Source organism: Microtus oregoni, unplaced genomic scaffold, assembly GCF_018167655.1.
Source record: "Microtus oregoni isolate MIOR12 unplaced genomic scaffold, Mior012 000007F_ref0000211, whole genome shotgun sequence".
In the NCBI taxonomy this organism is placed as follows: Eukaryota; Metazoa; Chordata; class Mammalia; order Rodentia; family Cricetidae; genus Microtus; species Microtus oregoni.
The window spans coordinates 20,156,938-20,169,503 of NW_024543066.1; the positions used below are offsets into that span (position 1 = coordinate 20,156,938).

The window sequence follows — 12,566 nt, forward strand, 5'->3', positions numbered from 1 at the left end:
ACCTGTTATCAAGACCAGCACGACCATCAAGATATCGCCCCTAAAAATTTCCTCATGTGACTTTGCATACACGTCCTTTCTCCCAGCCCCACATGACCTTCAGTCCGCTTCCTATTACTGTAGCATCATTTGTACTTTCAAGACATTTAACGTAAATTGGATTATTTGTGTGTGTGTGTGTGTGTGTGTGTGTGAGAGAGAGAGAGAGAGAGAGAGAGAGAGAGAGAGAGAGAGAGAGAGAGAGAGAGATCTTTATTGTCTTGATTCTTGTGTTATTGGAGAGCGCAGGGGCAGGATCTCTTTTGCAGGGTTTTATTCTCTTGGGGATGATTGAAGGGCTTGGAAACTTCAGGAGCCCAGGGTTGTCTAGGCAACGGAACCTTGGGAAACAGGCAGGTTCGGAGATGCAGGAGGACACTAGGACATTCGCATGAGCACGCGCAGTGACTTGGCGGCGGCGGCGAGATGCGCGTGCACAGGCGCGGGCCGCCAGCTGGGGAGCAGTAAAACGTTCAGTCGAGAAGCTGTGAGGGGGTCGCCAAGCTCCCACGGTCACTTGGCTGACGTGAGCCACTGGGGCGCGCACGGCGCCTCGCACGAGCTGGGGCTGAGCCGCGTGCGCTGCGCCTCCTGCGGTCCCTGCGTGGTCACCGCGGCTCGGAGCACCCGGTCCGCTGACGCGCGTGTCTGACAGCAAAGGCGAAGGCCGTGCTCTCGCCCTCTCTTCGCACGATGAGCCCCGAGCCGGCACCCCAGCCTCCGGAGCCCCAGGGCGTGCGCTGCAGCCTCGAGGAGCAGGAGCTCTCGGCTGAGAGCCTGATGGAGGAAGCCGAGGCCGCCCTCATCAAAGAGTACCAGGCGGCGGCCGAGCTCCTCCGCTCGATGCTGGCCCGCATGGCGCAGCCGGACCGTGCCCTGTGCGTGCACCTTGGGGAAACGCTGTCTCGCGCCGGCCTCTTCCCCGATGCCATCGGCGCCTTCCGCGGGGCCGCCCTGCTCGGCCCCCTGAAGCCCGCGGAGCTGGATGAGCTGGCAAGAGGCCTGGCGCGCTCCCTAGGCCTGCACAAGAAGTGGCTGCCGGAGGTGGCAAGGTCCGGCTGCGCGGCTGGCTCCTCGGGGCCGGTGGCGCCCCGCGACCTGCTGGGCTGTCCGCGCTGCGGGAGGCTGCTCTACAAGCCCGTGACGCTGGCCAGCGGGCTCACGGTATGCAAGCGCTGTGTGAAGATGGTTCCCGGGCGGCCACAGGCCCGGCGCGTGAACGTGATGCTGAGCGGGCTGCTGGAGAGATGCTTCCCTGCGTATTGTCGGCTGCGCAGAATGGCGTGCCAGGCGCGGGGGCTTCAACGCCAGCAGCAGCCCGAGGCCGCGCTGCTCAGGTGCCAGCAGGCCCTGGACATTGGTGAGTCAGCCTTGAGGGTGACCACGGGCTGGGCGGTGGCCGGTGGCATTTTAATTTCAAAGGTAGTGAGGTGCACAAGGCTAACCAGCCTCACCCTGCAGGATGAGGTCACATGCCAGGTGCATCGTTCTTGTGACTTTTCCAAGACTGGTGTATGATGTAAAGCAATGTTAGTCAAAGAGCTGTAGTGTTAGTCATAGAACTTTTAAAATTTCTGGTAGGTATGTTAAATAGGGTGACGAAAAGCAAGTGATATCTATTTTAACAGTGCTTTCCACTCTATATCCAAAATATCCTTTACATATCTTCAGTATTTAAAAAAAATCAATATTTACTTTATCTTTTGCCCATGTGGGTTTGAATTTATTGCACTCCCCAATTCAGACATGATTTTTTTTTCTTTTGAAACACTTCACCCGTGTTTAGATGTTGGAGAAGATGAGAACTGTCCTATGCACATCTCCTGGAAATCTGGTAGCGTCCATGTGTTCAGTAGGACTGGTTGCTAATCGTTTCAAAGAGGTGCATATACATGGGCCCCAAACGACTGTAAAGTTACTCCCGGGGCTGGGGAGATGGCTCACTGGTTAAGAGCACTAGCTGCTCTCCAAGGGGACCTACCTAGGTTTGGGTCCCTTCATTCACATTGGGGAATTACAACCTGCTTCCAGTCCCCGGGGATCTTGGCGCCCCCATCTGACTGCCTTGGAAACTGAGCAGGCTCAAAGTGCACACGAGTAGGCAAAGCATTCATACACATACAATAAAAACTAAAAAAAAAAAAAAAAAAATTGTAGGAAACAGTCTCCGTTGACAATGTTCACCGTATTTCACAACTTAAGAGCCCATGTTTCTTGGTTAAGTGATTATTTAATACTCTCAATTGTTATTAAAATCTTTAATAAGAATATTTCCTAGCAAGGGAAAATGAATATTAATACAAAATCATTTCTGTAATAATCCAACTTCCACTTCTAATGGGAAAATAATAAATAAGATTTCATTATGTTACAAAAAAAAAAACTAAAGCAGAAAGCAACATTTTTTTTTTTTTTGAGTGAGAGCCTAATGGGTCACTATATCCTTATACCGTCACAGAATACCACAGGAAAGAAAGCCAGCCAGCTGCAGTTTCAGACTATTCCTACATGCTGAACCCACAAACACAATGCAAAGTGAAAGCGGCTAGACTTGCCGGGCCTGGCAGAACAGATCTGTCTGTAATCCTAGCTACTGGGGGACTTGAGGCAAGAGAATGGCTAGTTCAATATCTGCCTGGGCTGTAGTGTGAGTTCAAAGCCCTGTCTTATAGTGAAAAGTGTGTGTGGGGGAATATAGCTATGTGTCTGAATGCCTACTGATCATGTGTTAGATTCAATATTCAGTACCACCCCCCCCCAAAAAAAAGCTGAATAAAGAGAAGAAACAACAACCAAACACACAGGCATCTTTACTGTGTGATTCCAATTGTTAGAAGGGGAGCAGGCAAATCACTGCAGGGCGGTGTTTCTTAACCTGGGGATCATGACCCTTCTGGGTGTCACCTAAGACCATCAGAAAACACAGAAATTTATGTTAAGATTCAAAACAGCAAGATTACAGTTACAAAGTAGCAAGGAAAATAATCTTACGGTTGGGGGGTCACCACAGCATGAGGAAGTGTATTTTTAAAAAGGTACCAGCATTAGGAAGGTTGGGAACCACTGCTATGGGGTGTTAGAAGCAAGGGTTGTGGTGATTGAAAGGGACTGTTGATTGTGAGGAAGCACAGGAGGACCTGTGTGGGTAGTGATGCAGTATTTCGTGACTTTGGGGAGGGAGACATGTGTTAACTTTCTGGTAGTTTCGTAAACTCTGTGTCTTAAGCCCTTTATGTACGTTATACATTTTAGAACTCAACCTACGACTGTAAAGCTTTGACTAGTTCAGTCATTTCATGTCACAACTTATATTAAACATGTCCCATATTCGCTTTCTCTTCAGAGTAGAAGATTAAACTCGGGTTTCCTACTTTCAAAGTGTATGAATGAAAAAGGAGATTGAGGCTCAGTGGTAGCATGAGTGCTTCTCATTCGTGAAGCTGTGAGTTCAATTCCCAGCACTGCACAAGACACACACACACACAGGCACACAGGCACATACACACACAGACACACACACACACACACATGCGGGCTGTTACATTTCATGATAATGTTAGCTCAAATTAGAGGTTTGGGTTCAGTAAATAAGGTCATAAATGTTTGGAATTAGAATGTTTGTGCTTGTAGTAGTCATTAGCACCGTGTCCCAATACTTCTTTCTTGATTCCTTTCAAAGGCAAGATAAGAGCGAATGTTCTGATTCACCCAAGTAGAGGCTTTGTAAGTAATCTTTGGCAATAACTTGTGAATGAGATTAAATAAATACATATGTTAAAGAGAACAGATATGTGTAGGAGGAGAGAGCCACTTGTTGGTTCCTGGCCGCTTATCCCTGAAATAATTACACAGAAACTGTATTAATTAAATCACTGCTTGGCCCATTAGCTCTAATTTCTTATTGGCTAATTCTTACATCTTAATTTAACCCATTTCTAGTAATCTGTATATCGCCAACCGGCATCTCTCTCTGGCGGGGCTCCATGGCTTCTGTCTGACTCCGCCCTTCTTTCTCCCAGCATTCAGTTTAGTTTTCCCTGTCTACCTCTATTCTTTTGCCCTATTAGGCCAAGCCAGTTTTCTTTATTAATTAACCAGTCATATTCACAGCATACAAAGGGGAATCCCACATCACCTCCCCCTTTCGGTTTAAATAAAAAAAGGAAGGTTTTAACTTAACATAGTAAAAGTACAAAAAAAACAGTTATCAAGTAAGAATTACAGTTATATATATTTTATCTTTTATCATAACTAAGGTAAACTATAAATTCTTCAACTCCATCAAAGACTCCAGAAGGCTATAATATTACCTAGGTAAACAGGATGTGCATTGTAAGCAACTTTCAAAACTCTAAAATTGACAGAGATTTCTGGCTACCTGGACAGTCACCCAAAGTTCTTCTGAACCATAGGGGCATCAGTATTCAGCCTACAGGCCCATAGTATCCAGGAGACTTTTCCATGAAGCAGGAAATTTCAAAGACAGTTCTGCCTGTATTGGCAGTTTGTCAGTCATTTTCTTTTGTGGCCTGTAGAATATCTGGCAGACTCTTTCATGAAGCAGGAACCCTGAAGGGTGGTGGTCTCACCTTTAGGCAAGTTTAGCAGTCATTTCTTTGTGGATCCTGCATGTGCAGTTCATCAGGAAGTCCAGGCAAGAGCAGTTTCTTTCCCAAATGGCTAACCAACTCCACAAGGAGCCTCTTTGATGCCCATCTTCCTCTTGAAGTAATTGGTGCTGCCAGGAGCAGATGTTTCTCATTGTCATGAAAAGTCCTAAATTCTTAAAACATTTTAAATACCATATTCTGTAGTTTTTGAAAGGTTTGAAGAATGCCCATCCATCTGAAATACATCTCTATAAATCTAGAAAATCTAACATGACTACAAGCTTCACTATTATAGATGACTATCTATTAACTATATTTCTTAATTATACATTACATTTTATTTTTTTCTTTCTTTCTTTTTTTTTATTTTCAAGACAGGGTTTCTCTGTAGCTTTTGGTTCCTGTCCTGGAACTAGCTCTTGTAGACCAGGCTGGCCTCGAACTCACAGAGATCCACCTGCCTCTGCCTCCCGAGTGCTGGGATTAAAGGCGTGCACCATCACCGCCCGGCTTATTTTAAGTGAACTATACAGTCATGGTAGTTTAATAAAGAGCAGAAATACACACACACACACACACACACACACATATATATAACAAAATTTACCTAAAATTTGTATCAATAAACCAAGATCCATACCAATGCAAATCTCTATAGCATATCCCCTTTAAATGCAAACAAACATTTATAAACAATATTTGGGAATATGGATGTAATTTTTCTCAAACTGCTTCCTGCTTTTTGTTGGGCAAAGTAATTTTTTCAGGGGTGTTTATAGCAACCTTTAGAGGAGTCTTGGTTCATCTCCCCCCCCCCCCACAGGGTTTCTCTGTGTAGTCCTGGCTGTCCTGGAACTCATTTTGTAGACCAAGCTGGCCTAGAACTCATAGGGATCCACCTGCCTCTGCCCTCTTTTGTTTTGTTTTGTTTGTTGTGGCAATACACGGATTACTAGAAATGGGTTCAATTAAGATGTAAGAGTTAGCGAATAAGAAGTTAGAGCTAATGGGCCAAGCATTGATGTAATTAATACAGTTTCCGTGCAATTACTTCAGTTCTGGACAGCCAGGATGAACAAGCAGTCCTCCCACCAACAGATATGAGCCAGGCAGTGGTGGCACATACCTTTAATCCCACTACTTGGGAGTCATATGCCTTTAATCCCAGCACTAGGGAAGTGGAGACAGAAAGGAGTGTGGCTGGGAGGAGACAGGAGCTCAAGGCATTCAGTCTGAGGACTTGTGGAGACAGGATACCCCATTTGGTCTGAGGATTTCATAGAGGTAAGGACTGACTGTTCTGTTTCTCTGATATTTTGGTTTTTACCCCAATATCTGACTCCAGGTTCTATTAAGACCAATTAGAATTCACACTACAGAACTGTATGAAAAGATAATGAATTCAGCAGATAATTGGCTTCTCTCTCTCTCTCTCTCTCTCTCTCTCTCTCTCTCTCACACACACACACACACACACACACACACACACACACACACCACAAAGGTGGATGTTCTAAGATTTTGTCTGACCTTGGAAGTTAATTAGATGGGTTTAAAAAAAACCAAAAAGCAGACTGCAAACATTGGAAGTTAGGATGAAAAATTGCGGGGACAAGCTATGTAGGTTTGGGTTTTTGCTGACTTACTTAACAGAACTAGAGTTGTCTGAGAAGAGGGAATATCAACTGAAAAATGCCCCATCTTGGTCTGTAGGCAAGCATGAGAACATTTTCCAAACTGATGTAGAAGGGGACAGCTCACTGTGGGCGGGGCCACCCCTGGGGAGGTCATTTTGAGGTATGTAAGAAAGAAAACCCGAGGAAGCTAGAGGGGAACAAGCTCGTAACTAATATCCCTCCACCGCTTCTGCTTCAATTCCTGCTTTGAATTCCTGCCTTGGTCCTCAGTGGACTGTGGCCTGGGATATATAAGCCAAATTAACCCTTTTCTTCCCCAAGTTGCTTTTGGTCATGGTGTTCCATTACTGCCATGGAAAAGCAAGCTAAGACACAAACTAATAGAACATTTCCGTGCTGGATCATGAGACAATGATGAAACAGAGCGTAAGTTTATGGGACACAGACAAAGGTTCTGAAGTCTCTGAGGTCAGAACCCAAAGGAAGAGCGAAGAGAAAGGGAAACATTTAAAGGGGGGGAGGGAAGAAAAGGGCCAAGAATTTTCCACAGCCGATGAAAAATTGTGAGTTACTGAATCAAGATTCCTCAAGTAATGAAAGAGAAGTTTGGAATCAGAGAAGATGGACTAGGCTTTTTTTTTTTAGATTGCTGAAAGAATAAAATGTAAAATTAAGAATAAAAAGGTCTACCCAGAAGTTGTTTTCCATCTCAAATACCTTTCACAGATGAAAGGGACTCAAGATGCTATAGGCCAAAGCTGTGGGCAACACCAAAGGACATTTTTGGTATTGGGATCATGCTACATAGACTCCTAAGGGAAAGAAAGGTTTCACTGATTTAAAAAAAAAAATTACCCATGTAAAAGCATGGGACCAAGGAAGGAATGAAGACCAGAAATGTAACCCTACAAATGAAATTTGCATCTCAATAAAATGATGTTTTGTGGCATTTATAATTTATATAAAAGCAAATCTGGGAGGTAGCACAAAGCCAGGATGAGCGATAAACATTGTGTGGTGAATGTGTGCCTTGGGTGTGGTAAAAATACTGGAAGTATTACTGACAGCGTTTTATGTTGCATTCGATTGAGCAACCAGCAAAAGGATAAAAGCTCTAGTGAGATGGCAGATATTTGACCCATTCAAAATACAGAGGACCCGAGGTGGCTCAGCAGGGAAAACACATCAGAATCTGAGTTCTGTTCCCAGAAACCCCCTGAACATAAAAGGAGAGGACTAACCACAACGTCAGTGGCCTCCACAGCAGGGCAACCCCTCCCCACCCCCAGTCTAAACACACAATAACATTTTAGGGGGCTGAGAGATGGCTCAGTGGTTAAGAGCACCGCCTGCTCTTCCAAAGGTCCTGAGTTCAATTCCCAGCAACCACATGGTGGCTCACAACCATCTGTAATGAGATCTGGTGCCCTCTTCTGGCCTGCAGGCAGAGTACTGAGACTACCGTATACATAATAAATAAATAAATCTTTAAAAAAAAAATTTTGGAAGTGAAAAACAAAGTAACAGAGAACAAATGAGACACCCAGAAAAGTAACGATTTGCTTCAGCGTTAAGTGATCTGAATATCCCTCTAGAATGGTGACAGGCTGGACTAAATGAAGCATGGCTGTGTGGTGCCCCAGGAGGAGGAGGACGAGGAGGACGAGGAGGAGGCGGTGGTGGCTGAGAGGGCTCTGATGTGACAAAATTAGCATCCAATAAATTAAAGGCAAAGTGTATTAAGAGCGATGGAGATATCTAGGATCTATGATCTGGTTAAACAGGAAACATAAAAAGCAGTGTTCCCAAGCATTCTGAATCTAATGAGTATGTAAGCACACACACCAAGAATATAAGGTGATAGAAATACACTTTTGTTTTAAAGAATTTAAACAAAACTTTTAGTAATTGATAAAACATGAATAGAAAAGTAGTTAAGAATACATGTTGGAATAGATACACTGGTATTTTTATTTCATAGTGTTGGACCCTAAAGCCCACTTACCAAGGAGGGGTCGCCCCAAGAGACCACTCTCACACCTCAGTTGCTGCAAAAGCAAGAGGAATTTTATTTACTGCCGCGACAGGGCCCCTCAGCCTTGGGAGGAGAAGGACCCTGAGTGGCTGTTACAGGCTACTTTTAAAGGAAAAAAACCGCAGAAGCAAAGGGGGAGTCGCTTGTCAACTATTGTGACTAGCTCATTTAATGGTCAGCTAACTATAATTGATCAATGCCACAGCGGTTGCTGGGTTGGTTGGGCAAGGAGAAACACTTGCAGGTCACCTGCAGGTCGTTTTTCCCCAGTTCTAGGGCCTTGATTTATTGAAAAAAAACTGCAAAGGGGATGGAGAATTCCAGGGGAAAGTACTCAAAGCTCCAGTGCACATGAGGGTGATTATCAGGTTCCTGGTTCCAGGGCAAGGGGCAGTAATGCTGAGATGCCCCAGAGTCTTTTAATAGGTGTTACTACATGGAGTACCCGCAGAATATATCACCTGTTTGAATTCACAGGACCTGTTGCTGTGTAGGCTGATGCCTAGGTTAGACTATAAAATAAATGCAATAAATTAAAAGGTTGAAATCAAACAAAGGTGTTACTCGAACACTAAAGGAAAATTAAGCAATAGGTAAGTAGGCAGTCACCAGATGTTTGGAAACAAAGCAATGCATGTTTAACGTTAACATGTAACGTGTCTTAGTCTGTCTTCTGCCGCCATAACGAAATACCACAAACTGACCAATTTATAAAAGAAAGACACTGATTTCACATAGTTGTGAAGGCTGAGAAATCCAGTATCAGAGGTTCTTGCTCTGCAGTAGCAGAGGGCATTGTAAAACAAGACACAGCAGGGAGCACAGAGCTTGCTTAGATGTCCTTCCTAACTAACCTGCCCTTGTGTTAGCCTCTTTAGCCTGTCCATGCGGGCAAAGCCCTCTGGCCTGATATCTTCATTCGGTCCCACCTCTTAATACTTCTTAACAATAGAGCAGGATTTCTCTGTACACTTGGGGAGCTTTCAACCACACTGTTACCAACAGGTCAGATAAAAAAAAATCACAATTAAAAACAAGGAAACATTTGTCCTGAATGGTAATGAGAACACTATACTGAGCCGGTGAGATGACTCGGTGGGTAGGATCACTTGTGCACAGACCTACTTTGATCCTCCGTTCTTACAGGGTCTCAGGAGAAAGTTCCTGAGAGTTGTTATCTGACATCCACATGTGCACTGTGATACCAGCATTCACTAACTGATTAGTTAGAAAACATGTATTGCAGTACATTGGCTCCTAAACACTACTGCAGTGGTACCCAGTCATATTGGCATCAACTGCCAGTGACCGTCAGAGTGGTAGTCACTCTTCCCAGGGGTCTGCCAAGTGGCAAAGCACAAAGGGAACATCTTCAGTCCTGGGTATGTCCTGAGTGGTCACTGCAGGTTACACGAATAAATATCCAAAATACACACGGAAGACATGGAGTCTCTTGGTGCGGGGCTCAAGAGTGCAGGATTTTCAAGACAACCCATAATTACATCAGTGTCCAGGAGGGAGGAGGGGGGTCAGAACAACATCTGCCTTTTTTTGCAGGGCTTAATGGTATTTTCCAGACACTACATGGCAATTATTTCTAATTTTCACTTCCACGTCGTTATTTTAGTTTTAGCCTGCACAGACACCAGCTATTCTGGTTACTATGTCTAGACCATGTTAGGGGTCACGGACAGTCTCACAGAAAGCATTACCAATGTGGATGTGGCTATTGGGGTGGCAGGCTGAGGAATGCCATGAAATAAAGTCAGGGCGAGATGACATCACCGATTCACATGTATGCGCGCGTCGCCAGATGAGGGCATCGGATCCCCTGGAACTGGATTGCAGATGGTTGTGCACTACCGTGTGGGTGCTGGCAATTGAACCCAGGTCCTCTGGAAGAGCAGCAGTGCTCGCAGCTACTGAGCCATCTCCCCAGGCCTTTTTTGAAGTCAAGAACGGGAGGGGGGAGATGTGTGGGCATGTGGATTAAATCCCTACTGAGGGAGAGGATGCAGATTTGCTGTCAATACCTTTGCGACATGAGAGTGAAGGGAGATGGGGGCTGGAAATATGACAGTAAAAGAAATCTAATTATCTGCGTATGATACGGCTGTGTGGGAAACTCGAGAGAACCAGTTGGCAAACCGTCGGGATCCATGAGAAACTCATGTCGTGAGCGCAGGGTATGAAGTCCATGGATGACTTGTCTTTGAAGCTCAGTTTGCAATTCCAGTAGCTTCTTTGGTTTGGATCTCTCAAAACCTCCCATGGGGAGATATCAAAAGGCACGGAATTGTGCAGTTAAGGAACTTTTACCTGATCTTTCAGGTAGAAGTTATTAGTCTGCAGTTCTATTTCCCATATAATGACACACTTTAAAAAAAGGCAGATCCTCTGAGAATTAAGAATAGTTTTCTGCCAGGCAGTGAAAAGTCTCCTTTAAAAATTTTTTTTCTTATAATTCACTGAATACAATGAATGTTGGAATTAATAAAGCTGAGAAGGATATTAGTGAAGTTGGAATGGGGAGATGGGGTGGATATGATCATATTTCAGCGTATACATGTATGAAATTCTCAAAAATAAAGAAAGCAGGGGGCTGGAGAAATAGCTCAGAGGTTAAGAGCATTGCCTGCTCTTCCAAAGGTCCTGAGTTCAATTCCCAGCAACCACATGGTGGCTCACAACCATCTGTAATGGGGTCTGGTGCCCTCTTCTGGCCTGCGGTCATACACACAGACAGAATATTGTATACATAATAAATAAATAAATACTTTTTTAAAAAAAATAAAAAAATAAAGAAAGCATATGTTTTTTTTTAAAAAAAAATAATCATACACTCGGAGCAGGAGAGATGACTCAGAAGTTAAGAGCACTGGCTGCTCTTGCAGAGGACCTGGGTTTGATTTCCAGAGTGCACACAGCAGTGCACAACCGTCTTTAATACAGTTGCAGAGGATTCAATGCCCTGTTGTGACCTCTGAGGGCACCAAGCATACATGCGGTACACAGACTTACATATAGGCAAATCACCCGTACACATACAACAAAACGTTTTTAAAGATCACACACTTGCTTATGAGCTCTGTCAGTGCCTCTCAGTCTGCATGTACATTTTCAAAGATGGAACATCTATGATCTCATTATGGATCATAGCTAACAGATGGACATATTCACTTGATGGTGTGGATGGGAGAGCTTTGAGCCTTAAGGGAAACATTCTCCCTTTACCAAAACATTTCATAATAGGCCTGTGTTACCAGAGACGAACAATGACACGACTTTTCCTGGGGAGATGTAACACACACCAAAACACAGATACAGTTGAAGTTCAAATCGTAGAACCAATGAGTTTTACTTAAAGGAGGGGTTACTCACAGTAGCAGAAATAACTCAAAGACAGGTGCGTCACCAAAGCCTACACTAGCTTGGGTGACATCTCATAAAAACTGGATATTTATACTATCCTGTACAACTTGAAGGCAGCTCCAGGTGGCTCTGTCTACACCTCTTCCTGGCAGCATGGCTGGTTTCTGTTCCTTCCAGGCTTCTTGGCTGATTCCTGTTTCTTGCTTGCAGCTTGGCTCATCTGAGAGTCATCGTAGCTTGTCTAAGTAAGAGTCCTCCTGGCAGCTTGACTCTCAGCAGTCTTTATTGTTTGCTATTGAGAGGGAGGGGTTAGCGAGTCTTGCCAGTTTCAGGAACTTCCTGAAGCCCTTTTGTGTTGTTTACCTTCAATTACAGTTCCGTGAGAAACAATTGCTGTTATGTTTTGATTTGTTTCAGTTTAAAAAAAAAAAAAACACCACAAAACCTTGTGAATGTCTTCCTGTGGCTCCTGCTCCCCATTGCCCCACCCTTTCCCTGCCACGCCTCTCAATAGCATGTGTCCATAACAGTTCTTTTGCAGCTTCCCATGCCTTCAGCCCTGTCTTGCATGAGTTTTTCGCTGCACATTTGCTTGGTTATCTACATAAACTAATAGGAAGCCTGCTGACCTTTGCAAAGGCCCAGGTGAGACTTTTGAGGTCAAAGTCAGGGTTTCAAGGCAATCCACAGCGGTGTTCAGGAAGAGAGAAAGGAATATGTCTAAATGCTCAGCATAGTTATCAACGGGAAAGGGCAGCTGCGAGGATCCCGAGAAGATGGGGGTGGAGTGAGCAGAGTCCAGAGGTGTGAAAACCAGCTGTGGAGGTATGTGCTATGTGACATCCCACAGAGAGAACCACTCCTGGACTTCTC

General features: G+C 44.5%; 1 protein-coding gene across 1 annotated transcript in view; it reads left to right on the top strand.

The window, feature by feature from the left end:
* The first annotated feature begins 326 nt into the window (after positions 1–326).
* Lonrf2 (LON peptidase N-terminal domain and ring finger 2) overlaps positions 327–12,566 on the top strand; it is a 35,484-nt gene continuing 23,244 nt past the window's right edge. Inside the window, exon 1 of the mRNA XM_041655717.1 lies at positions 327–1,399. Within this exon, the coding sequence (XP_041511651.1) occupies positions 733–1,399 (667 nt within the window). The 5' untranslated portion in view covers positions 327–732. The remainder of the gene's footprint in view (positions 1,400–12,566) is intronic.